The 27,818-nt window shown below is 40.5% G+C and overlaps 1 protein-coding gene across 1 annotated transcript in view; it reads right to left on the reverse strand.

Moving 5' to 3' along the window:
- The window catches only part of LOC307025463 (transmembrane protein 132D), a 134,733-nt gene extending 124,419 nt beyond the window's left edge, over positions 1-10,314 (reverse strand). Inside the window, exons 1-2 of the mRNA XM_079660160.1 lie at positions 10,085-10,314; positions 9,531-9,734 (exon numbers count right to left, since the gene is read on the reverse strand). Coding sequence (XP_079516286.1) covers positions 9,531-9,734; positions 10,085-10,124 — 244 coding nt within the window. The 5' untranslated portion in view covers positions 10,125-10,314. The remainder of the gene's footprint in view (positions 1-9,530; positions 9,735-10,084) is intronic.
- Positions 10,315-27,818: the final 17,504 nt, after the last annotated feature.

Raw genomic sequence — 27,818 nt, forward strand, 5'->3', positions numbered from 1 at the left:
GTGTGTGATTATGTGTGTCGGGGTGCATCAGCACGGATCTTCATGCGCCAGACATGGTTGGGCACGCTGTATTCCCAATTCTCCAAACAAGAGGAAAGTGCGTCAATGTTTCATCCTAACGCTGTCGTATATCGATTATATTCTTCTTTTTATCCTTTCCAGCTTTGATCCGTTTTGTAAAGCAAAACCTTGGGGAAAATAAAGAGACTTTTTGCATCTCTTCTCCCCCACTGGATTACATCCTATGGATTTAAGGGGAATTTTATGAGACATCCTATAACTGAAGGAATAAGGAGTGAAACCCCCTCATTTGTCATGCTATCTAAAGCCTTTCTGAATCATCAGGTTCTCACTCAATGTGTGCTTCAGTATTTTAATATTGAAGCCCCAGACCAGCCTGGTCTTTTAAAGGCATCATCAATACCACTTTAATATAAAACTCAGGCTTTACTCATAAATCCTAGGTAGCTTTGCCTGCCACTGTAATTTGTATTAGTGTATTCCACAAATTAATTTCTATCTAGCCGAATCCATTTTTGTAAAACAGAAAACATAAAGAGTTTAAACGGGTGGATGGATGCCTCGAAATCCACCTGACTTTTACCCAAGAGACCTCTGTTGAAGTCTTGTATGAAAGCAGAATGTATTTATTTCTCAAATAACTTTTGTACAAAGTTACGGCAATTACGTAGTTACTTACTTATTCCTACCACACCTTTCCCATTTTTATAATATTTTTAAATATACCAAAACAGTCTTTTCCTAAATATAATGAGGGTGCTTTCAGTGAAGATGGAAGTTTATGTTGTAAATATGTTTTATTGATGCATGTAACAATGAGGAAATTACATTTGTTGCTCACTATTTTTAGCAAAAGGCACAAAAAACTAGGAATACATTTCTGTAAACAGCCATTTTATGATGATCCATTGCACTGCTAAGTGAGCGCCCACATCTAGAAAAAAATTAAGTGCAGCGTTATGCCTGTCATTTAAATTCCTTGCACAGAGAGAAGTGATGGAACAGTACAGTACAATCAATGCGCATCATCAAAGTCATTTGCTATCAATCACTTAACTCACACAGCTAATGACATCAGCTAATGCCATTAGCTAAATAAGAGTGAACAAAACCTCACCATCCATATTAGTCACTCTCAATGCCTGCCACTGTTTATGATATAATGAAACAGCCATCTTTTCCAAAGTGTTCTGTCTGTATCCCGGAGATAACACTACGAAGGTCTACTTCTGTTTGTATCAAATGATTAAATCCTTGGAGGTATAATATGTTCGTATTTGAATATTGGATGCTCAATGAATTTTCCAAAAGACATAAGGTCTACAAGGTGGATTTGTTTTAAAGGGTTTATTAGCAGGAGGCCAAGATGTGCTTCAAATCCAATGAATCCATTAAAAGTGATTCATTTCCAAAAAAGGTGTGTAAAAAAAACCTAAGAAGAGCTGCTTTTCTGGGTCATCATAACTCATATACTTTAAGCCCATGATAGAGTTTAATTTATTTTCCCATTACACATTCACTCAGGATTTAAGGAGAGTGCAATAAACAACTCTAATTATATTCCTTATACTGTATATCATCAACTACTGACTTGTTTTCTCCATCTCCGGCTTCAATTCTGTATTTCCATGGTTGCCATGGTAAGGCTTTTTATATGAACTTCCTGCTGTCAGGGGAGAAAGCATTTCAACCCAACCCTGTCACCTAGAAATTATATTTATGCACTACTAATTGCAGCAAGGGCGTTTTGACAGAAAGATAATATAAAGCTGTCCTTTTCAAATTAACATGACGAGTACATTTTATAATTGAACGCCAAGACTGAAATAGCTCCAATATGTGTATGCACGTATAAGAGAGGAATTGATTTATTTTGTATTGTAACTTGAAGTATTACACAGCACATCTTTACCCAAGTGCTGGAAACAACATTGGCAGTGAATATATTTCAGTAAGAAACATTTTTATGTCTAAACCCATCTGTACTTGTGGACCTTGAAAGACAAAAGAAAACCTCTCCTATAATCTGACAAACATAACAGTGATTAAATAGCTGAATCACAACTCATGGTGAGATATATTATTCATAATCTAGTAGCTACTGATTTTTTTCAAACGTTCCCCCGTCTTTTTACTTTTGATTTTGAAGCCGCACATATCAATATATTTATATTGACAATGGATCAAATAACTGTCTGCCCTGAGCAATGCACTGCTCATAGTGAAAAACAGTCAAAAATGGATCCCTCAGTATTGATATGTTCTTCAGAGCGGTCTCGATTTTTTTTCCCCAAGAGTTTTTAGACTCTGCTTTTCAATGTCCAGCCTTATCGTCCTCAATTTGTTGTAGCAGTATCAGGCAGCTGATTCAATACCACAAAATCCACATGGCAGGCGGGACATCATGCTTTCTAAAACCCAGATATTTCATCCGGCTATGGTGGAGACCAAAACAGAGCTAAAATGGGAGGGAATATTGGATTTCTATTCATAAGGTTGACAGACAAATATGTCCAAATGAATGATTATGTTTGGTTACATCGGGATACGCTCAGGCTTTATTGTGTTCCAGAGCTATATGTTTGACCTATGTACTGAATAGATTGAACTATAATGACATTCATCATAGAGGTATAATTCAACACTAAACTACAACTCAGTGATTACATGAGAAGCTGCCCCTATACTAACAAGGCTGTCATGTCCTCATATAACTACAAGTGGGCCTGTTAAATAATTAAACCTAATTCAATTGAATTTATTACAGAACACAGAATAGGGTTGCTCTGTGGAGCACCAGAAAATTGGTCACATTTTTACTCAACGCTGTTTCATTACATGACCTTTTACTTACAATTCATATGATTTTGTGTTTGTTTGTTATGACACATATAGTATGACATAAGGCTCCCTGGTTCAGCTTTTCCTCCACTGCTCTTGGATTCCTTTTTTTAAAGAGAGTGTAATCCCATAATACAACATTTCATGTAGTGTTAGTACATTTTGTGCACTGGGTTTGGGAAATGATTGTTATTATATGTGTGTTTTTCTAGAGGGCTCTTGCTTTTATGAACAAAATGTGTTCTTTCAAGTGTGATAAACTTTGACTTTGCCTTTGTACTTTATTCTGTTTTGGGAACAACCCACGGTGTTTAAGAGACTTAATTTTGGCTTCCCTGTCGTGGCCTCAAGTGGCATATCCAAGTTCTCGTTTTATGGTAATGGTTATTACAGCTTCTAGAAATGCCTTTTCACCAAAGGGGTGGGACCCCTTTTCATGATATTTTCAACAAAGTCAGCTTATTCTATAGGCCTCTCCTTTTACTTTCAGCAGAATTTGCTGCCCAGAAGTACCGAGCCAGACCTTCTCCCCTGAATGAAAGCAGAAGATGCTCACAGCCAACAAGTAATATCCCATGAGACTTTGCTCTCCAAGCAAGTTTTGATTTCAGAGCCTTAATGTGTATGCAGGACCACTCCAAGCTCTTCCTCTCCACTAAAATTGGCATGTTTTAAGTTTCATGTTTTTTTGCCTTTTTTGACTGTTAAACAATTGCTGTAAAAGCTGAGGTATAACAGTTCAAAGAATTACCTCGGTCGTGTAAAATCCCCCGCAGCCTCAAAGGGTTTTCAGATGCCGGTCAAGGCTGCACTGGTTATTCAGAAGAACATTTTTTTTGTTATCTGTTTTTTTTTATATACAGATCTGACCTGTTACCAGATTGAAGCTTTGAATTTACTTCCGTCCCAGTTCATTGACGGTGATTTTGAAAACGATTCAAATGGAAAATGTTACTTTGAAAGAAAATTAATCAGAATAACAAACATTGCAAACTGAATTGGCTTTCAACAAGATAGCCGTTAATAAAGCTGAAGTGGTAAGAATCACGCACCAGAAACAGTATAAATGTTCCATTTTCTGGAGACATGGTCCAACAGTGACACAAACTCGATGACAAACTAGGGATAAAGAAGGACTTTTGCTGTGTATATTAGCAAAACACTAATTTTTCCGTCTCTGTTTCTCCATATTTTATGTATAATAACTGAAGTCTCGACTATTCAGGAGTATAATGTTGCTCCAGTTTCTCAGCCTCTTTTTCTCCATTGGAAATTGTACCATTAAATAACCCAGTATCCTAGAAATTATGTTCTTACACCTCACAATTTGCCAACACTCAGTTCTGATGCAGGAGGAGCCCTTTATGTTGAGAGGCAGAAAGTGTGGGTGTGCAGGTCGGGACGCTTGATAAACATGTAGCGTTTTGACTTGAATTTAAATTCACCTCCCATCCTTTAAATAAATCCTAACCACAATCTTTCCTTAAGACTGATCAAGTGATTTAGCTCCCTAATCTTTGAATAATGCATAATTGGACTTTCTGCAGATTGGAAAAAAGTGCACTATAGGGTTTATTAACAATAGGGTTTAATAAACAATGGCTGTATTAGAGTACTTTGCCATCTGCATCACTCTGACAAAGTAATTAAACTCTGGGGCTAAGACTCCTAAACGCTGATCATACATATTAAATTACCAGTTGTTCTCGAATGCCTCAGGCTACGGTGATTTTGGTTTTGTGTGTGTCTGGGTGTGTGTGAGAGGGAAACCAAGAGAGCTATTATTAAATTAAGGCTAAATGAGTTTTGGTTTTGGAACTTTTCAACTATCCTCCCCATGCAATGCGCTCTCGCTGGGTGCCCACACATACTAAAGAGCAGGTGAACTTTGAGTAGAAATCCTCCCACTCTTGTTAAGCACAGCGCCCCGTATCCCTGGCATTCAACTCACATTACCAGGTGAGTAAAGCTATTCAATGTACTGTACAGACAATGTACATTCCCAAAGATATTGAAATGACTGTTATTTTTGTATATATTGATTATTGTGCTTTTATCTTAATGTGTATATGTATAAATGTGTCTGTTGATTGTGTAGGATAGGATATACATATTTTATACATATTTTATATATATTTTTATTCAGGATTGTGGGAAACGGTATTTCGATCTCTCTGTCTGTACAAACAAACTGAAAGATTGACAATAAAGTTGACTTTGACTTTTGACATTTTGGGTTGCCATATTCTGAGCCCAAACTAATGTGAATGATCCGTTTGGTTGGTGCAGTGTTGAGGAATTCATAAAGTTTTCCAATTCTGAAACTTTTACAAGTTTGGCTCACTGTGAAATAGTTCCTGGGCAGTTGTTCACCCCTGAAACTTTGTTTCTATATGACTAAGAGATGACAATCGTCCAATCTGTTATGTAATACAAAAATGCATCCCATCCTATAGCATACCAGGCTATATGGAGTATTTCCAAATGTCCTGATGGCCAGTCTGACAGAACGTTTGTGTAGGTATACTCTACAGTATGTGCCTGTCAGTGAGCCTTTCAAAAAGACAACCTAGAACCTCTCGGTGAAAGCAATCAGATGGCTGGAGAGTTATAATATCCTCTGAGGGGCTGCCCCCCCGGGGGGTTGACTGACAGGATGGAATATTTTTGGATTCCTCTGCAATTTCACCTGTAAAGATTAAGTGGCTGACTATAACCAGTGAGATATGGATCCATATGTTTCCAACCTGTGTACTTCGCCTAGTAAAAAGACACACTCACCTGATATTTTTGTAATCCTGATTCATATTTAAGGAATTATTCCAATAAACCAAATTCACCCCATATTTTTACCTATTGCTTGTACAAATCTAGTAGGTTGGGGCCAGTATTTACCCTGTTTTTACTTCCCAAATTAACACTGGAGAAACACATTCACTCTTTTACATTAGGAAATAGGTAGATGGTTGATAAAAACACAAATTAGATAAGAAGACTACGTCAGAGAAGAAAGCTTTAGGACGAAGACTGGCAACAAAAGGAAACTGCTTGCATGTCTCTGTAAAGGTTAAATAAATGTCCCACCTGCACATCTACAGCTCACTAATTAAGACATTGTTTCTTGTTAGTTTAATCGATTAAAATCCAAAGATCAATCTTGGTGTTACGTTAAATGTAACCCTCTCTTTTGATCCGCAAATACAATATCACCAAGATCACCTTCTTCCTCCTACACAACATACTGTAGCTTGAATAAGGTTTCTTTTTTTTAAATCTGCTGTTGATGCAGAGATCATAATTCACGCCTTTGAATCATCCAGACTGAATTATTTGTATGTTTTGGCTGTGATGCCTACTGTGTGTTCTAGCACTACAGATCTTCAATGCCTGAGAATGCTGCAAGACTCTAAACTAAAACTTTTAGTTTTCCTATACTGGTTTCCTGACCATTTCAGATCAGACTTTAAGGGGCTTGAGTTGACTTACAAAATTGTAAATGGGCGAGCCCCTTCTTTCTTGAATTTCCTTATATCTTATACTCTAAAAGTAGGACTCTCTTCTCTCAGAGTACAGGGTTCCTGTCTGTCCCCAGAGTGAAGAAGTTAAGCCTTTTTTCCTATTATACTGCCTTCTTATTGAATAATCTTCCAAAGAAAATCTGAATTCTGTTGTGGCCTTTTAAACGCCATCTCTTTGCTTTAACTTTCAATTACTTCCCTATTCTTTCATTATCCAGCTGGCAGGTCAGTCTCAGTCTCAATGTATTATTTAAGCCAGGTAGTTACAGTCCTTGTTTGGCCTGCCAATGAGAATAATATTAACTTCCTGAAAGCCACCGTGTCCCACAAGCATAGCTTTGCCGCTCTCACTCACTCACTGTCTCCATTCCCTCTCCCTCTATCCTTCTTTAAACTCGGGCTTCTCCGTGCTGGACCAGCCAGAGAAGAGACTCTCTGTCTGTGTTTCATTCCACTTATCAGATCTGGATCTCCATCCTCCAGGATATTCATCTTCTTTCAGCCTCTCTGTCTCTTTCTCTCTGTCAGGTTCACATACCCTGGCCAGAGTCATGAACCGTTTGCTGTTCTCTTGTGGGAGGCATCACTGCACTCAGAGTGTTTGTGAGCTTTTGTCTGAACCTTCATGCTTGGTAGGTCGCAGACACACTCATGTTCATGTTCGAGTTCTATGCATCCTTTTGGTCATGTGGATTGACTGTATTCTATTACGTTGGTCTATTCTGAACACAAGATCAGTTGCATGGCTGTCTATCCTGGGAGAAGGATACATCCTCAGTTCCTTTCCTAAAGGGTTTCTCCATTTCTGACCTGTTAAATCGTTTTTGTTGGGGGGTAGGGTTTTTCTTCAACCAAAGTGAGTGTCTAATGCCCCTTTCACACCAACACGGTTCCCATTCTAGCTCCGTGCTTGCACTCTTCTGGTCCGGAACCGCTTTTTCTTTTCAGCCCCCGTTCTGTTCACACCGCCCAGAGCCCGACTGGTGCTGCCACGGCTGCGTCATGACGTCACCGTTTACGTCGCTGATTTTTCTCCCCAACGGCGCTCACAACAACAACAATGGGGGGGTGCCGTGGTTCATTGTTTATTAATGTGTTTCAACGGCATTTACCGAGTGCTGCACGCTGTTTGGCATCACAACGCTGTTATGAAAGTTTCTTTGGTATAAAATGGGTGATGTTAGCATAGCAATCAAAGCTAAACTGACTATCTTGACTACTTGTTGCTATCCTATTGTGGCATAAGCTGTTTTCTAGAGGCACATTTTACCGGCGTATTTTTCATTATGATTCTACTTGTGATAGTTGGACATGACAACCTGTGCAGCCCGTGCATTGATTCCATCCGATAGCTGCCATAATACAAAATAAAACGTCTGCCTGTTCTCCACAATGATCAATAACAGTGAACGGATGGTCAAAGCAAAGTACAAATAAACGGAATCACACGAAGCCTGGTTAGTGTTGCCTGACTTTATAAAGTGTGTGGTTGCTTTCTAGTCACTTTGCTCAGCGCTGCTGCTTGTTACAACTTTTATTTGCCGTGGGCTACTCGCCATAAACTGTTGCTCAGGTTGATCCCGCCCCTGCCCCTGCCCCCGACTCTGACGTAAGCGGTTCTTGCTTATAGACCGACAATTCTTTGGAGCTTGGTAAGAACCGGTTTTCGGGGAAAAGAGCCGGCTCTGCTGTGGTGTGAACGGGAAATTACGGTGCTTATCAGGCTCTAGCTCCGAACTGGCCCTGGAACCGCGTTGGTGTGAAAGGGGCATAAAAGAACAAAGGGGGTTGATTGCTGTACAGATTGTCAACCCCCTAAAGGTAATGGGTGATTTGTGATATTGGCCTGTAAAAATAAAATTGACTTCACTTGGCCAGCCTCAATGGGGGGTTATGTGTGGGACCATTCCATGGCTTGGTGTATTGAACACAGTGTTGTCACCCAAAGGTTGTCGGGTTAACTGCAAAAAATCTTGAACGTGGCTTTTCTCCTTGTTATTATAAAGGAACAGTTTATTTGTTCCATGAGCATATATTTTGATTCCCCAACCACAAAGCTTTAGATAATATGGCTGAAATGTTTGTTTTCAATCCGTCATTTAATCTGACTGCTATTGATGCTAATGGACCATGGTTTAGAGAGGCTGCCTAAATCTCCCAGATCTCAACGATGGCATTTTAAAAAGATATGGGACCATAGACAAATGGAAGAATGGACAAATTACACAAATAAATAAATAGTTTACACTAAATGCACACAGTATAGTGAAATTATGTTTTGCAATTGCTTTTGATTGGCAGGTAAACAGCAAGGGATAAACACCTATTTTTCATATGCATTTTTCTGTGATTGCAGGTCTGTGCAAGCCCACGCAACTTGCAAAATCATACAAAACACCCAAACATGACATCCATACTCTCAGAGGCAAATATTTACACAGAAACACCCCAGAATGTATACATATGGGTGCACACACTCAAAAACGCAAATATACACATAGAATTCACCCACACACACGTTTTTCTTCGAAGTACAGCACTGCTAAAACTTGCAAAAAAAAGGCACTATTTTTCTGTAGTGCATATTTTTCTGAGTTGTGTTTGCAGCCTGTTGTTGTTTCTGGTGCTCCGCAGTGCCATACTCTCTCTCTCTCTCTCTCTCTCTCTCTCTCTCTCTCTCTCTCTCTCTCTCTCTCTCTCTCTCTCTCTCTCTCTGTTTCTCTCTCACACGCACGCACGCACACACACACACACACACACACACACACACACACACACACACACACACACACACACACACACACACACACACACACACTGCATCTCATTAAAGTGCATGCTACAACACCCCAAAATCCACACACTCCGCAGGCAACTGTCACAGTTCATTCATGTTAATATTACAAGTCATTTTGTATTCTGCCACAGCAGCTTACAGCTAATTATATGTCTCATATCCTCATGGCAAAAAAAGAAATCATTTGCATTTCATAAAATATTCCACACTGAATAAAATCCCTCTATAAAAGGTCGATGCCTTTACAGTGGCTCTTATTATGTGACCATTACCCCTAATTTCCATAATTCATGTTTGGGCTGTATGAACAGAAGCGCTCGTTGACACTAGCTAAGGTTTCTCTGGGGTCTTACCTGTGCAAAGGAAGAGGAGCGCGGTGATTCCCACGCACAGAAACAGTCCCATGTCTCGCCTTGGACCCATGTTTATTCGAGGGAGGGGGGAGATGCCGCTGGATAACTCCTTCAGCAGAAAGCCGCACAACTTTGCACGTAATTTATCCTCTGTGAGCAGTTCTCCATTTAAAAAAAAAACAGCTGTATTCCGTGCGACACCACCTGTCATCACAGAAACGAACGCACGGTCAATATCTTCCACTAAAAACACATTAATATAGATTTTCACATACTAAATCAACTTATCACATGGCTCTTTCTTGCATGTTTCGCACTGTGCATGATTGAACTGTTAATTTGTGAGGATAAAACAGGTGCCTTCGGGTGCGTAAAACAAACCGTCTGTCACCAGTCTCACCCTAGCACCCAGGATGTTTAACATTTAAAAAAAACACGTGAACATATAATGCGTGCCTCTGTATCTCGGCTTTTGCACACTGGTTCTAAGCTACAAAAAGCAACATTAACATCTTTAAATGGAAATAAGAGTTACATTGATGGCGTTTTCTTACCATTTCTCTTATTGCACAGGATACGGCGCCGCTGTCTCATCCAATACTGACATTAAAAACACACCCGTCTCTTCTTATAAGGCTGCAATCATTTCATCAACGATAAGAGCAAAAAAAGTCCTCTAAAATCACAGTTTTCCCAAGAGCTCTCATGACACGCGCGGCTTGTGGTTTTCTTCTTCTTCTTTTTCATAGAGTGCTGGATTGACATCGATCCAAATCATCTGGCAACTGACATGTAAGCACATCCGATATCTGACAAAATAGTCCCCCCAACTTTCCTCGCAATTCACTGGCGGTGTGGTGAAGCTGTTCCAGGATCTGTTGCCGCTCTGCGCCCTGTGATTGTGGACACGGAGAGGTCTGGTGCAGAAACTGGGGGTGGGGGGGGTGGCGAAGAAGAGGGGGGGGGGGGGGGCGCACACCGGGCTGGATTGGCAAATTAGAGGGTCTGCGGGCGTCACGTCAGCAAGTATTGTGCCACCGAAGTCCCGGCGATATCACATGGGGATCGCAAATTGTGTCCAAGTCTCAAACATTTTAGGAAAAAAAAGTTGATTGGAAATTAGAAAGGGGATGTACACCGCATGTGCAAATATATGTTTGGTTGTACTTGGTTTGGTTACTCTAGTCTACACATAGATATTTCGTAATTTAAACACTGCAGATGTGCATCTTTAGTAGGTAAAGTCATAGCCTACAGCATGAATTTAAACTGCATTATTTTTAGACACATAAACTAAACATAAAGGCAATTTTGATAAATGGAGCTTCCTGTTACATCCACAGTAGGGTACAATATGCAATCTGAATTTTGTGACATAAGGAAGTTTCATGATTAACTGGCACCCTTCTCAGTTTTAAGTGGTTATCAAGAATACAAAACAGCGCAAATTACATTTTTATTTTACCACTCCCATAACCTGGAGGGATCATTTGGGTCCAGTCCAGGGATCAGAGAAGAGGAGCTGTGCAACCTGTTGTGCCATGGGTCCATCATGAGAACCAACAGTGCCACCTATGGGGCGCCTCTGACTGCAAGCTGCTGCCCTCAGTGAGCTCTATGAGTCACAGCTCCGACATGAGGAAATACTGCAGAAATATAGTCTGCTTCAGAACATCTGGGAGCTGAACAAGGCTGATTTATGTAAAAAAAAACTGCTTGTGGCTTCGTCCGTGGCGTTAAGACTTAATGATAATTCTATTATCTATTGCTTGAGTAGAACTGTAAAAAATGGTTATCACCGCATAATTTGAAGTCATTAGAAAATAGGTCACATTGTCTCTCTGTCACTTCTCACATTTACAACACTTTCTCCAATAAAATCCTTTTAACATTAAAGAAATGCAACCTCAATACTGCATATGGCAATAGTACCATTACAGTATTAAAGGGATACTGTAGCAATTTAGTCTTACACATCAATAAAGTAGGGGGTCTTACAAGATGTGTTTCATTATCTGCCTCTATGCCCACCATTTGATATTGCTTCACCTTACATTTCTAGGAGTGAATGAAGTCACACTATCTGTGTGTGTGTGTGTGTGTGTGTGTGTGTGTGTGTGTGTGTGTGTGTGTGTGTGTGTGTGTGTGTGGGGGTGTGTGTGTGTGTGTGTGTGTGTGTGTGTGTGTGTGTTTGTGTGTGTGCACGTGTGTGTGTGTGTGTGTGTGTGTGTTAAAATACAAGCTTCTTTGTTCATTTGCTGGTCCAAACGCATGTTAGAACATACGCTTGTTAGCACGTACGCTTGTTAGCACGTACGCTTGTTATCGTCTGTGAAAGGCTATTGGCTGCCATTCTTCAATGTGCTTTGACTGTGGTTATTGCTGATAATGCTGTCCTGATACCACAGCATTGTTGCCATAGCGTAACATTGTTGCACACCTTAACTGCAAACAATGGAAACATTGCTTATGGACCTTTTTTTGTGCTGTTTTTGCTGTTAGCAACGTGATTTGCTAGCCACCTGCTCAGGCATCACATGTTGAGAGCTGTGTGGAATCAATCGTTTAATCAAAGATATTCCCTGAATTCTTTTTTTAGATCCTTTGAGTACAACACGTAACTATAAGCATCCAAATGTACTTATATTATCAAATGTAAAAGTACTCAATATGCGGAATTACCCATTTCCGAATCATCTTTATTATTATTAATGTATCAATAAGCATCATTGTTATTGCAGTTGGTCAAGGTTGAACTAAGTGGAACTATGTTTTATGTTATTTTAATATTGCACCTTGCATCTACCCATCCACACCTTGAAAGTACGATAGAGCACATTCTTTGGTAGTTTTCCTTTTTTTTTCCCCTGCTGGGAGAAAAGCCTCAAATGCCATCGTACACGTTGCCTCTCTAGAGAAAAGGGAACAAGCCACAATAGGACACAGAAAACAGTGACATGTTGAAAGGCAGCCAGAGGAGCCTCCCGCAGCTGAGGCCTCTCCACAACAGCGCTAAACACCAATTACAGGCCATCAGCGGCAGAATGGAGGGACCCTGTGGGTTTAGAAGAAAGAGGGAGAGCGCTCCCTCCTTCATCCTTTCCATTTCTTCATGCTTTCTGCTCCAACAGCACCATTCAAGCAGAATGAGATATCAAAGAAGACACCCTTTTCTTTTTTCCCTATCAAATTATAGCAGATAAGGAGAGCATCCCATATAGCATATTTTTGGAGTTTGCTTAAATATGGATTGTGCACGGTTTTTGTTGCTGTATTTTACAACTCTGACTTGCTTCATCACATCAGACTTCAGCTACTATCTTGGTTCTGGGCCTGTCAATCAAGATGAAAATCAAGAAATATAATTAGTTTTTCCTGCATGTTGTTTATGGAACCAAGTACTGTATGTCTCCCACAACGTGTTATTATTAGGTTGTTGTTGTTGTTGTCTACAAAAAAGTGTCACCAGCTGATAACAGAGTTCTTGAAAGTATTTTTAATTTTTCTCTGCACACTTAAACTTTTTTTCCCATTAACTTCTATTTCTTTTCACCAAGTTTGCCTCTAACTTGGTTTTACAGTCACAGAAATATTCTGAGGACGCCATGGCTCTGACCTTTACTATGTTCCCCTGCCGCTTGTAAGGATTGTGATATAAGAACTTGAGTTATGATGAGATCACTTGCTGCGTGCCTAAAATACAAAACATTTAAATGTCTGTCTTGAGCAAGGTATATCTACTTTATATTGTTGCAAATAACCCTTTCTTTATGCATTGTATCTGTTTATTATTGAACAGAATTGTTTGTTCCAAGGCAACCAGATGGCTTCAAAGCTAAAAATGTATCTATTACCAATTTAACTTATTTCTGATTCTTGTCCAATGAAGACATAACATGCAGTATTGCAGTAAAAACATAATGAAAGCGCTGCAGTGGAGTGATTTCACAGGACTGAAATCATCCTGTTTCACCAAAAAGTTCCCACAGTGAGTGTTTAATACGATACTGACGAAAGAGGCAAATATAGACTTAAAACAGATTATCTGATGGCGGTGTTCGAGGAAGGGAAGACTCAGCGTGACCCCCATTCAGACACATTTTTAACCGGCGTCTACCTCCTGGTGAGCGGACTCCCATAGGATGTCACTTAGTTGGCTCTAAATGTCTCTCGCTTTTGCTCTGGGTTGTTACAGCTGCAATCTTCTTGGCACTTGCCAAGAAGATTGCTATATATACATATATATATATATATATATATATATATATATATATATATATATATATATATATATATATTGCCAGTATATAGAAGGAGCACTTTTTTCTTAAGAATTCTCTCATATAAAAATGTGCCTGTGCAAGAAGCTTAACTGTAAACATTGTAATTGTCCATTAAACATCATCAATGACTGCAACAGTAACTTAGGGTCGCAAGGTGCATACTGTATCTGCTATAAGTGAGGCACAGCTGTTATGCACTGTATCTGTGGTTGATACCAATTAATTCTCACACACACATTAAGCTGTGTTTTCTTTCTCCAGAAAGGCTGCATGAGCAACAAGTCAAAGCTTGTAAGGCCTTCTCTTTCAGATCTTGCAGTTTTACAGGAAACCCAGCTAAGTTTCAGGTCCCTTTAGCTTGCTATTGAGTCTTTAAATGTCACTTCTATAGCTATGTTAAGCCTTTAAAACATCCCTAATAAATGAGTTTTTGAATCGGTCGTACCTCCTTCAAATTGTTCTTAATTTTTGGAGTAGCTAAAATCAATATTTCTTTTGAAAACAATGGATCGTTTGACGCAGTGAGAATATGAGCGCTTTCTTGTAGCTCTGTTTTTGACACGCCATGTTCGAACTGGTTGCTGTTTACTGCTGGCGTTAGAGCCCGTACACAGAGATCTATCGTTTAAGAGCCGGTGTGGGATTTCCTAGGGTGAAGTAGTGTTGTCAGTAAAGCTTGTCTGCTCACTTGTGGAGTGTAACAAAAGCATCTCCTCCACCACTGACCTATACATCCTAACACAGCAGCATGAGTGCTAACATGGAGGGAATATTAAAGGGCTAAGTGCAGTATTAATCACCACGCTCTTTCTCTATAAATGTTAAATTGAGCAGTTTAGCTCGGGGCTCAGCTGCGCCGTTAAGTTTTTACAACAAAAGATTTAGCCGTTAAAACCGTTTTCTCCATAATGCAGTGAATATTGAACTCTACGTAGAGAGTTGAAGAAAGCGAGCAGGGGAATGAGTCAGTAGATTTTGTTTGTTTTTGCCTGTCCTTGTTTGTCTACCCTCCCTCACACTGTAAAGCGTCTTTGAGTCCCAGAAAAGCGCTATATAAATATCATTTATTATTATTATTATTATTATTATTATTATTATTATTATTATGTGTTGCTGATGATAATATTTCATATTTTCTCCCTCACACAGACAGCCACAGTACTGTACATGCGCACATGTTTATAAAGGGATCGCTGACCTGATTAGTGATTTAAAACAAAAATGGTTTTATGACCTTCTCACAGCAGGAGCAACACAAACAAAACAATATCATAATGTGCTGATGAATCAGAGTACAGAGGCAGACGCACAATGATATGTTATGAATAAAAGATCAGATGCTGCTGTGGGGTACGTCTTCCTTCTCAATGTGAAGCGCCTTTTTAGATATTCCATAATGCACATGAAGGACCAACGAGGTCAGAGACAAGAGTGTCACTGAAAGTCACTGAGAAAGCGTAAAAATTGAAGTGGATCATCAGGAAGTAAACATGTTGTCAAAAAGCTGATTCATCGCATCACAAAGTTTTCCATCAGTACAGTACATGCACAAGTTGTCTATAAAGACTCTCTCTCATTCTCATTGAGACTAACTGACACCCAATTATATATTGCTTTTGTCGTTAAAGGATAAGGTTACAATTGATTTTCATACCTGTGACAGTATGAAGTAGTCACAGCTATTTGTTGGCATTGATGGAATCATGACATCCAGATGGACACGCCAATTGACACTTTTCTAATGCAAAGTCAATACACAACAAATATAATCGAAGGGGATTTGGAAAATCGTTATAATGTACATAGCATACCAGCTTGCTGATCAACACAGAACAGACTTCAGTGAAACTGGACAGAAACCAAATAAAACAATTCTTTGGAAGTCTTTCAACAATGGCTAACTCTGGTTTTAGAGTTTGAAATTCAGATTGAATTAGTAACATATTTATATAGAAAAGATGGAACCACCTACAGTAGCAGTCTGTGACATCGAACATGTCCCACCGAAAAGAAAACTGAAACGCATACATGTCTTCAGAGAATGGAAAAGAAGACTATTGCCATTTTAAGCCTGTTTTTCAGTGTTTAAAAACCCTTTATAATTGTTATAATAAGCTGCCGTTCTTGCTTACTAACAACTTATATCGTTGTATAATATAATATTTCAGTTTCCGATTTCAGAATTATTATTATTTTTGATATCCTGATCTTTGAATCTGATGTTTGATATTGCAACCCTCATGCTTACAGGTGGTTCACACAGGTTAGATCATTCTCTAGGGTCAGCAAACACTGTTAAACGCTGTCAGAAATACAGCAGCATTATCTGCATCTATTTATACGGCCAAGCAAACGGATGAGGCTTGAAACAAATTGGCCATTTTCCATCATGCCATGAGCACCTCAAATCTGATTTCCTGTTGGCACGAGTAGTTCTCCACACAACAGCAAGATCAGTGAAATGAGATGGTTACCTTTAGGAGTTTGAAGTGTGCAGCATGTTGCCCACAGCTCTTCATCTAACAGCTTTCTTTTTCTTTTAGAAATAAAACTCTATGTTTTACAATTATCTGAAAAATGCAGAAAATGGCCGTTGTCTTGGCTTGAAGGCACATTTTCGTTGACAATGGTGGTCAGCGCGTTGACCTTTGTTGGGTGGGCTATGGAGGACTTAATTACTGAACATTAAACAAGTATGTCCTTTCTATCATAGCCTATAGCAAATAGTTTTTGTACCATTAAAATGTATCCCTCTTCTCACCAGGGTTCTTCAAAGTGTGGCAGTTTTCTGTGATTTGTGGCAAACATAACCAGCAAACACAAAACATAATCACATTATTATTGTACACATGATAACTTTTATTTCATTTGAATAGTACAATGGTTGATAATGATTTGATAGGTGCAACACATTCTTTCTTCTATGACCTCAATACCAGGCTTAATTGTTGGCACCTGAAAATGGAGGGAAAACGTCTTGTTGTCTTTCCGATACAGGCGCCAAAGCTGGACATTGAAACACAAGACTTTCTTGGACAATTTAAATCACACTTCAGGTTTATGTTATAGCTACGTTTTGTCTATTTCACATCTGTTTTCGAGAAAACATGTTTCCATCACTGTAGTATGGTGCTTGACTCTGAGTACCATAACAACAATCATAACTCAGCTGATATTACTATGGAGAAAAAGGCAGCCAGGGGTGGAATCAGAGCATATCAGTGTAATCCTTAGCTTCTGCTCTGCATCACTGATGCACAAAACATGATTTAAAGCTCAGCGATTGGATTTTCTATACTTTATTTTCTATATAGCTTGGGAGTCATGGTTGAGTTCTTGCATTACGTGTTTAACATGCACAGGGTTTGACTTTATCATATGCACTTGAAACTCTTTTGTACTGATAATTCAGCGTCACATTTAAACCCAATTAGAACCTGATTTTTTATAAACCATTGTGAATATCTCTAATCAGGACTCATCTTTTTGTCTCTGTCGGTTTATTTGACTCTAATTGAGATCATTTAAAGGAAAGGTTTTTCCATTGGTGGTTCCTGCTTTTTTCCTATTAGTATGTCTCGAGGATACAACGGCTGGTTCACACACAGAGCATGTGTTCTCTTCCGGGCAAAATCACTGAAGTATTGATTAGCTGTATTACATCCTTGCTGCTGCTATTGGACGGACCTGGAGAGGGGCTGCTGATCTATATGGATTAACGAGGACAAATGCATGGAGGATATGCTGCTTCACCAAATAAACACCTCTTCTGTTGGCTCACGTTTTCTTCATTCATTTTTAAATGCGACTCGGTTTTGTGGGTGTGCAGTAAATATCCCCTTACACAGACAATCCTGCTGCATTTGGTTTATTTCCAGTCCTTAAATGGAATGCAAAAAGGTTGATAAACCACAACTTGGAGATAAAAGTGTGACATTGGCATTAAAACTCAACTGCTCTGTCTCTTTTGATATTAACAAGTTGCAGATTATGAAAAAAACAAGAACACATTTGTTTGCTACTATACAATCACCAGTGTAAAAACAAGCCGATACTCATCAGTCACTTCATTATTTGGTCCTGCTCCAGCTGTATTCTCTGCCTCATGCCAAGGTAGAGTAATTAACATTTATCAGTTTCCAAGAAAGACCTTTCCCCCACCAGGGGAGAATGATGTGTTACCTGCCACGGTCTTTACTTGCCCACTGCGCTGCTCCCTCAGCCATTACCAACAACCGACAGCCAGGGGAAAGAGCTCCATTCAAGGCCAAACTGTCATCAGTTGCCATTATCCGCTGTAGCTACTAATACTGAGTGGCCGGCCAATCTGATGTGGCGAAATAGACTTTATAAGTTCATGACTAGCGATAAATCCATTAGACCATAAGTAACCCACATTATAAATCAATACAAATGGTGAAATAGAAAAGTAAATACCTTACCTCATGATTACATTGCCATTCATGCAGTTAGTTGGTCTACATTTGATTCACTATGGCAGAAATAGGTTTTCTAACTACACTGAAAACTCTAAAACATTGACTTTAATTATGTATTATATATATATATTATATAATGTATTATGTCAACAAATTTCACATAACTGTTTTAGGTTAGTTGAAAGCAACATTATTAGGCTGAACCTAATGTTTTTTGTTCTCCAGTTAGAAGATGGACCTTTATTTATCCCCCATAGGGGGAATTACGTTTTTGACTCTGTTTTTACATGCATACATGCATTAACTACACAGTTCACAGGTAGGTGCATACATGCAAGTGCATTTTTAGTACACACACAGTTGTACACACTATATTATGTGTAGTATGGAAGTGCTTTACACATCTGAATATAATGCAGTTGTACAATAGTGTTCCATTTCTTTAGTCTTTCATTCCCTTTAACACTATAGTCAACACACTTGTTTATGCCCAGGATAATGATAAACAATTAAATCGATTATCAAAAGACTACATAGCCTTCGGGCTTCTAAGCAACATTTGAGTATCTTTAAAGGTCAGAGCAAAGCTTTAAAGGCCCTGGAAACCTGATTTCAAGTACTTCTACATAATATCAAATATTCATGACTAAATAAGCAACAAAGTTAGGGCCAGAATTTTTAAAGGTTTATCTGGCAAAAACTCTAACGCTAATCTACTTAATCATGAGTTTGATCAGATTTTATTGACAATCCCACAACTGCCAAAAAAGACTCCATGTTCTTTATTTTATGTATGCGCTGATTCATCAAATAGAAATATTACAGTGCTGTGCTTCAGTTGAAGTTTTTCCCTCTAGTGAGCCTGACATGGTTGATATATTTGGAAACTAACATTTCAGAAAAAAAATACTTTTGGTTTCTTGGAGCTTCAGGCTCTGCACTTTCCCTCCTCACCTCAAAGACCGTACCTACAGGGTAACTTGGAGAGGGTCCGAGTCCGACCCTTGTCAATTAACTACAGGGGTCCCTCAGGGCTCTGTTCTTGGTCCCCTCCTCTTCTCCTTGTAAACAAATTCGCTCGGATCTGTCATTAGCCCGCATGGTTTTTCATACCACTGCTACGCTGACGACACCCAATTAATTCTGTCCTTTCCCCGCTCAGAGACCCAGGTCGTCGCACGCATCTCTGCTTGTCTAGCAGACATCTCTCAGTGGATGTCTGCTCATCACCTCAAGCTCAACCTTGACAAGACTGAACTGCTTTTCCTTCCGGGAAAAGATTGTCCCACTCTTGACCTAACAATCAACATCGACACCTCTGTTGTTTCCCCGACTCAGACTGCAAGGAATCTGAGTGTGCCCCTAGATAATAAACTGTCCTTCACTGCAAACATCGCTGCTACAACCCGCTGCTGCAGATACAAGCTTTACAGCGCTTTAGGCTCTCGTCATCTCGTCATCTAGACTACTGCAACTCCCTCCTGGCTGGTCTACCTGTATGTGCCATCCGACCTCTGCAGCTCATCCAGAATGCAGCGGCTCGTCTGGTCTTCAACCTTCCTAAATTCTCCCACACCACGCCGCTCCTCCGCTCCCTTCACTGGCTTCCGGTGACTGCTAGAATCCACTTCAAGACACTGGTACTTGCGTACCATGCTGCGAATGGATATGGCCCTTCCTACATCCAGGACATGGTTAAACCGTACACCCCAGCTTGTGCACTCCGCGCTGCACCCGCACTGCGAGTTGGACCCAAGTTCCCATCACCAAAAACACGTGGGTTTGCTATCCTGGCTCCAAAATGGTGGAATGAGCTCCCCATTGAAATCAGGACAGCAGATAGCTTGCACATCTTCCGGGGGAGACTGAAAACTCATCTCCTTCGACTCCACTTTGAGCGATAGAATTACTAACAAAGCACTTACATACTAACAAAGGACTGGCTTATCTAAAGCCTGTTGAGTAGCACTTTAAATGTTTTAGCTCTATGAAACCTGATGTACTTATATGATTCTGTTTTCTTCAAGTTTGTACTTTGTTCGTCGAACGCACTTATTGTAAATCCCTTTGGATAAAAGCGTCAGCTAAATGCAATGTAATGTAATTTCTACAGTGTTTGGCTGTGCAGTGTGAGTGCTTGTTAAGCAATCAGATAATTGTAAGCAGGTCTCCCCATTCTGACAATGCATAATCACAATGATATCACAACTTTGGATTTTAAATCACAGTGTTTCGTACTTATAACAAGCAACATAAATACAACCATTTAACGGTGTGAAGCTCATGAAGACAGTAAATCTAACACTTCCTAAAAAAACCTTGACAGCTTTTATTGATAAGGCTGAATGCTTATTTACCAAATCGTAGTATCGTTGTTGAAATTGTAAAAGGTTAAAGAGAATAGAAACATTGATTTCAATACTCTTTGAAACATTGATTGAGAAGACCATTATAATATCACTCTTCCCTCTGACACCTCCATAAAAATGCATGTGTGTATAGGTCCTGTGCATATGTGTATTTGTGCCCTTTATATATACAGTGTATGTTTGTGCCGCATGTCTATTTACTAACAGTTTAAAACTGCATTTTCAATGTTTCTGGTTTTATTGTTTTCCGACAAACTCCCACAAAGGTACGCAAAACCCTTTTATATAGGTAAGTAATAACAAATAAAAACATAATGCACCTCTGGTGGTAACCTCTCAATACAAAATGTACTACTAACCACTAAAACGATTGGTACGTTTAATCAAAGTATATTCACTGGGGGTCCACTTAGCTTTATGTAAGAAATTATGAAAAACTGCATTAATTAAACAGACCAGCAAGAGTATCATCTTTCAGCACAAAGTACACATCGTCTTTTGAATTAATCTATAATCTTCCAGCCAGTCAATTATGTCTCCAGACTGATTCCCTACACCTTGAGACGGAGATGAACAGTCGGCTTCAATTAAAGAGCGTTTGAATCATTGTAGTAAAGTTATTCACAGAGTTATAAGAGGGAAACTTAATATCTTATAATGTCAGATAGGAGGAGATAATCATCTGTATTTCATTTGTATGCAAGGCAAGGCCGACACACTGACAGTGTTACTGCAACTACAGGGGTTGGACAGCTACCTGGAATGTATATTAATAATGTTTCAACACGCTGACAGTATCATGGACGTGCTTTTCTCTGCACAGAAAGAATACTGATTGTTTATTCTCATCACAGGGCATGTGAGAAGAGAAAACGAACCTGCTGGCATATCTGCTAATAGATGAACTTTGTAAGGGGCTTCTCCCTGAGCCCGGAGATTTCTTTTTTCTGCCTTGTGACATGGAAAGCAGAACTGTTATTCGCCCAGGTGGCAAAAGCCCCTTCAGTGTCTCTGTAATCCCAGCCTTTGCAGCAATGCCAAACATCAGCTCTCCAATGCAGTCCCAGGCTGAGTTGGATAGACAGCAACACAGATTGCCATGCTGCTTGTTTACCTGCAGTGCTAAGGCCTCTGTGATCCACTCAGAGCTATTTAGAAGGCTAACTGCAACACGCGTGCCTTTAACCTCCAATGCAACTCAGGGATGCACTTACAAAAATTCAATCAATTGGCGTTTCGATTACTTTGCAGCTCAAATTGTAATTGGTAAACATTATCTCTAATATGACAAGAGGCACTTTGATTCCTGAGCCGGCGATTAAAATCCACACACGCATGGACTGCTAAGTAGATTTATTTGTAAAGACAATGAGAACTATTATGTTCTATTATATATGAAAATATAATGTAAAAACTTCAAATAAATGCTGAGTCATCTTTACTAGTTTTTGTCAAAAATGTTTTGTATTTGCTACAAATTGTTCGATCTGTTAGATTTGTTGCAATTAAATTGCTCCGGTAAATTTACAGAAATAAGTATAAATCCTTCAAGTATTTAAGGTATTAAATCACTACCACCCTTAAAGAGGTCATAAAGTTCAGTTTTCCTAAAAAACATTCAAGTGACATGGCCTTTGTCAAGACCAACTTAATCAAGTTGAAGACAAGGTACAGTTAAGTCTAAGTCAAGACTATATTCAAAAGGCAGTTGATACCAAATTACCGACTTAAGAAAAAATCTAGTCCTGTTTGAAACTGATCTAATCAATGCACCAATCATGATCCAATCTCAAATAACCACAACACAAATGTTTTCATACTCTCTTAACTTGCGGACAGAAAGATAATGGACACAATCCTATCCATTAAACTGAGCTAAAGGTGTTCTAAGATGCTCTGGAGACCAATTCGATATATTACCAGTGAAGTAGTCCTTGAGTGGGCATTCGACCACTTTCTTGTGTCTTAAAGCATGGCAAGAGGCCCCCTCAGACACATGAATTGCTGAAGACATCCATTGGCGACCACTCCAAGACGAGCATGATGGTTCTCCTGGGGAGGTCCTTATCCGGGGCCTTCAAATGGCTGAAGGGGCCAATTCTGGATTGGTTGATGCGGTTGATGAAAGGAAATGGAAGTGAAATGGGAGAGAGATTTGTTGGTGATATTTCCCTCCTTTGTTAGCTGCTGCTTTTTTTCTTCTGGCAACCTGTTTGAAATCTTGCCAGTTAGAGGATGTTAAGGTGAGGTGCTTAGGATTCTTTATGTTGTCCTTGAAATGCTTTTTATGACCTACAAGTGCTTGTTGGCCAGCATTTACAACTTAGTAGAGGACCGGTTTGGTTCTATTTTCTCTTTTCATTATGGAGGTGGCAATGCTGTCTAAGTTGTGCTTTTTTTGAAATGTGATGTTAGTGGGCTTTGCTTTCCTGATGATACACAAGACAGTAGGAGTCTCTTGTGGTCCAACTAAAGGACTTGTATGCCTGTAGTCCGTGTCTCTGCACCATATTAAAGTGTATGCAAGCTAAGACTTTGCAAGCAGGTCGGTGCTTTACAGAAGCCCCAAAGACGGAAATCCATGTCTTAGTTTTAATTATGTAAATCCAGTAAGTTGAGATGCATGTTAAATGAAATCTAAAATCATATCTACACACATAACATATGAAAACAACCAACTCTGAAATGTATCACAGTTCTGTGTGCAGCTGCAACAACACGACAGATAGAAAGAATGTGTCCTGAACCTCAAAAATTCTCAAAAGCAGATGTTGTTGCCAGGAAATAGTCTTGCCATGTTTTTGTCAGTTGGTCCAGACAGGTTGATACAAGGCCCGCTGTCCACCCCACTAATCACGACATCAAACGGTATCAGATGAAATGTCTAACTGTGGAAGCAATGGCCTGCCAAAGTGTTTACCCTCCAGTCGCTGGATGTGTCATAGTGACATATGAAAGTGCTTAAACTCAAGGAGGTGGTGGGGCCATTGAAGATGAAGTTGGAGAGGTGTTCAAATGCAGGAGCAGTGTGTTTGTAATGAGGAGAGAATAGGGAGCACTGCGGCAGCATAAAGAAAGAATAGCTCTCTTGCACATTAAAGTGTGGGATGTTTTACAGAGGTAATAAAGCCCCCGGCTAATCACATTCGCCAGGAGCGCAGTATCCTTCAAGCAAAGACCATAGACAATCATCCAGGTTTAGCTTAATAAACAGCATAGATCTTTCTTTTTGTTCTGGTGTAAAATAAAACACAGCCTGAGCAGGGATTTTTGATATTGCAGTAATAGATGTTATGCGTGTCTCTCGTCTCTCCAGATATAAATGTAAATTGCTTTGATACAGTCATGCTTGATCTGCAAAGAAAAAGTGCATTGGCTGTTGCTTTTGGAGGCTACTTTTGTCGCAGTTTAGAGTGAAAGCGAATAGTGTCAAGAAGTACTGCATCAGTTTTGATTAGCAAAATAGGTCAATATCAGGTCAATTAGATAAGAAATACTAAAATAGAAACTGGTTTCTCTGCTTTTACTTTAACATGAGCTTATCAATCTAAACCTTTCCGTAATAGCACTTGATAATGTCCCTTTTTGGACATTTACCGCTATAAAGACACAGATCAACAAATGAAGTGTACAGTGTAATGACACCGTCAGCTCATTAGCCGTGTTACCATGCAACCACTCACCATGTCATGAATGCAGCCTACATCAGCCTATTGTTTAGTCAGCACAGTGTTGACACAATCACATATGGATGTATTTTATGATTCATTTGGCTCTGGAGGACTTGGGGCAATTAAGAGTCTCATTCATTACAGGGAGCATCCTGCTGAATAGTAAGTAGAGGCTCCTGCGGGAGGAAGATGAAACAGGTTTCCTTCTTTAGTCTGACACAAACACAAAAGCAAGATTTAATCAGACAGTTTATTCAGAATCCCGTGCAATTATCTTCACAGGCAACACTTTACCTTTCACTGCCTCTTTTCAATTATTTCAGCTTGTATACTCGAGGTAGATGTATCTACCTTACATTTAATTATACAGTCTTGATCACACATTTAATTATAAAAGGTACAAAGCGTGTTAAATGCAGTTTTTTTTTTCTTGTTTATGTCATTAATTACGCTCCCACTACTGTACATACTAAACACCAATGTTGTACATTAGTAAAAGGGTGGTTAGCGGTTTTTGAGTTTTAATTGACTTAATTCATCACATTTATTCAGAAATACAGGAATTCTAGTCTTTCCATCCTAAACTAGAATATTCTCTGATTGATCAAGGTTTACATCCTCTAAAGATTATCATAAGGATAAAACAATTGCAGTCTATTGACAATGTCTTTCAGAAAAGTTGTTGAAGTTTTCTGTCTGGCTTTCAAATTGGTAGACATTCACAGTGACTTCATATTGGATCTTATTCAATAAGACAACATTTGTTTTCTTCTTTTTTTCTTTTTTTCTTGATTCCTACCAAATTTCCCCCAGGTATTTATCCCAACCGTCTGAGGGAATGCAGACACACTTTAGACACATGTAATAGCTACCAACAAATATCCAGACAGCTTAATAATACAAATATAAATAATAATACATGGGATTTTTAATAGCGCTTTTCCAAATGCTCAAAGACGCATGACACCCATATCCGTTGTTAGGGCAGAAAAAAGCTATCACCATGTGTTTTTTTGTATAACTCAAAACAGTATAGTATAAGAAAAGTAACAAAACAGACCCGAATATACTTACATTCCATCAATTAAAGTTGAAAACATTTACTAACAAATCTAAGTTGATAAAAAATGCCCAATTACTTATTTCCATAACCAGCTTGAAATATACCCTTCATATTTCCCCTTATTATGCGCAATCTGAGGCTTCTATTTTAAAAGGGATAAGATGCAAAAAAAAGAAATTAAACCCTCTGGAGAGCTGTGATGTTGGCTGTTTTTCCTTAAAGCATATTCAAGTATAAAGCTTAATTTGCCTACATTTGATTGATTTTGCTAACTTATAACTCAACTTATGAGCCACCCCTCCTCTAGTGAGTGGCCCAGTGTTACAAAGAGTGAAGCAGGTAGGACCCAAACGCAGATTTCACTTGACGATACCTTTATGTCAAGGACTTTAAATAAACTTGGACAAACAAAACACTCTTCGGTGAACTGGGTCACATACAAAAGAAGCACCAACACTGAACACAGGAGGAGACAAGACTAAATACAGGGAGGGGTAATCACAAGACGAGAAACAGCCGGGCAGGGGAGGCGAAACACAAGGGCCATAGGTGAACACAATCAAACAACTAGACACACCAGGGAAACTAACGACAGGGAGGAAAAACACAGGGAAGAGGACCAGGCAATAACCCAGGAGGAAAACATGACAGCAAAACACCCAAACCTAGACAGACAACACTAAAACCGTGACATAAACCTGGGAGTGTGACACCCAGCCCTTCGTATATTTTTCTGTATGTGTCCCTCGGAGAAAAAGGTTTGGACACCCCTGCAATAGATGGTGTGGCAATGAGCCTATGCATGGGCCATCCTAACCCTAGCTTGCAGACATTAAAATTTAGCATCTGTCCACCCCCTACCAAACCTCTTAAAATTCTGTTTAGCCTTACCTCTATGGGGGAAATGCTTTCAGTGTTGTTAGCATTTCGTGGCCTCTGGATCTCTCTGGAGCGTCACAACGCGTCTGTTCGTTTTGTTTTAAACATTACTGAAAACTAATGTTTTTTAAATAAGCTCTCCCCCCTGGCTTTAATCTGCAATTATAAAAAGTTTGTCTTGTTTTCTGGTTTCTTTTGTTTTCATATTGCATGTTTTTCTTCTGCTTGTATGGATTTGTTGACCTTTTAATTGTGCTTTGTACATTGTCCTTGGGCTGACGGATTTGAAATTGCCTTTTGAATCAGAAAGTCTCACTTTGGGTCTTAAGTAATAGCGGTAACGTTTGGGACCTGGGAGTGTGACAGAACCCCCCCCTCAAGGGACGGATCCCAGACGTCCCAAAAAACAAAGTCCAGCAGGGTGGGTGGAGGGGGTCTGGAGGACGGGTCTCAGGCGGACGGGTCTCAGGCGGACGGGTCTCGGGCGGACGGCCCGGGGGCAAGGCAGAGACCAAGGAGGGGGTCTCAGGCGGAAGGCCCGGGGGCAAGGCAGAGACCATGGACGGGGTCTCGGGCGGACGGCCCAGGGGCAAGGCAGAGTTCAAAGAGGGGAACTCGGACGGACGGCCGGGGGCAAGGCAGAGTTCGAGGAGGGGGTCTCGGGCCGATGGCCCGGGGACAAGGCAGAGTTTTGAGGAGGGGGTCTCGGGCGGACGGCCCGGGGGCAAGACACAGTTCGAGGAGGGGGTCTCGGGCGGACGGGCCGGGGGCAAGACAGAGTTCGAGGAGGGGGTCTCGGGCGGACGGCCCGGGGACAAGGCAGAGTTCGAGGAGTGGCGAAGACCCTAGCGGGCGAACTCAGGGGACCGGGCTCGAGGGCGAAGACCGGACAGCTCCGGAGGCCGGGCAGGAGCCAGTGTCGACCGGACAGGATCCGGAGCCGGTGGGACAGGTGTCGGCAAGATTCCCCCCGGAAGAGGACACAGGGCCGGCAGGACCCCCGGCAGGAGAGCAGTCGGCGGAACCTCCAACGGCACAGGACATGGAGTTGGCAGGACCCCCAGCGGAAGAGTAGTCGGCGGGACCTCCAACGGCACAGGACATAAGGTTGGCAGGACCCCCGGCAGAAGAGCAGTCTGCGGGACCTCCAACGGCACAGGACATAAGGTTGGCAGGACCCCCGGCAAAAGAGCAGTCTGCGGGACCTCCAACGGCACAGGACATGGGGTTGGCAGGACCCCCGGCAGAAGAGCAGTCTGTGGGACCTCCAACAGCACAGGACATGGAGTTGGCAGGACCCCCAGCGGAACCTCCAACGGCACTTGAGTAGGGACTTGAGTGGGGACTCGAGAGAGGGCTTAAGAGGGAACTCGAGAGGAAACTTGAGAGTTGACTTTAGAGGGATCTCGAGAGGGATCTTGAACGGAGACTCGAGAGGAAACTTGAACGGAGACTTGAGAGGAGACTTGAGAGGGAAGTCGAGAGGTGACTCGAGAGGTGACTCGATAGGGAACTCGAGAAGAGACTCGAGAGGGGACTCGAGAGGGAACTCGAGAGGAGACTCGAGAGGGAACTCGAGAGGAA

This window comes from Notothenia rossii (genome assembly GCF_949606895.1).
Source record: "Notothenia rossii genome assembly, chromosome: 11".
Taxonomy (NCBI): Eukaryota; Metazoa; Chordata; class Actinopteri; order Perciformes; family Nototheniidae; genus Notothenia; species Notothenia rossii.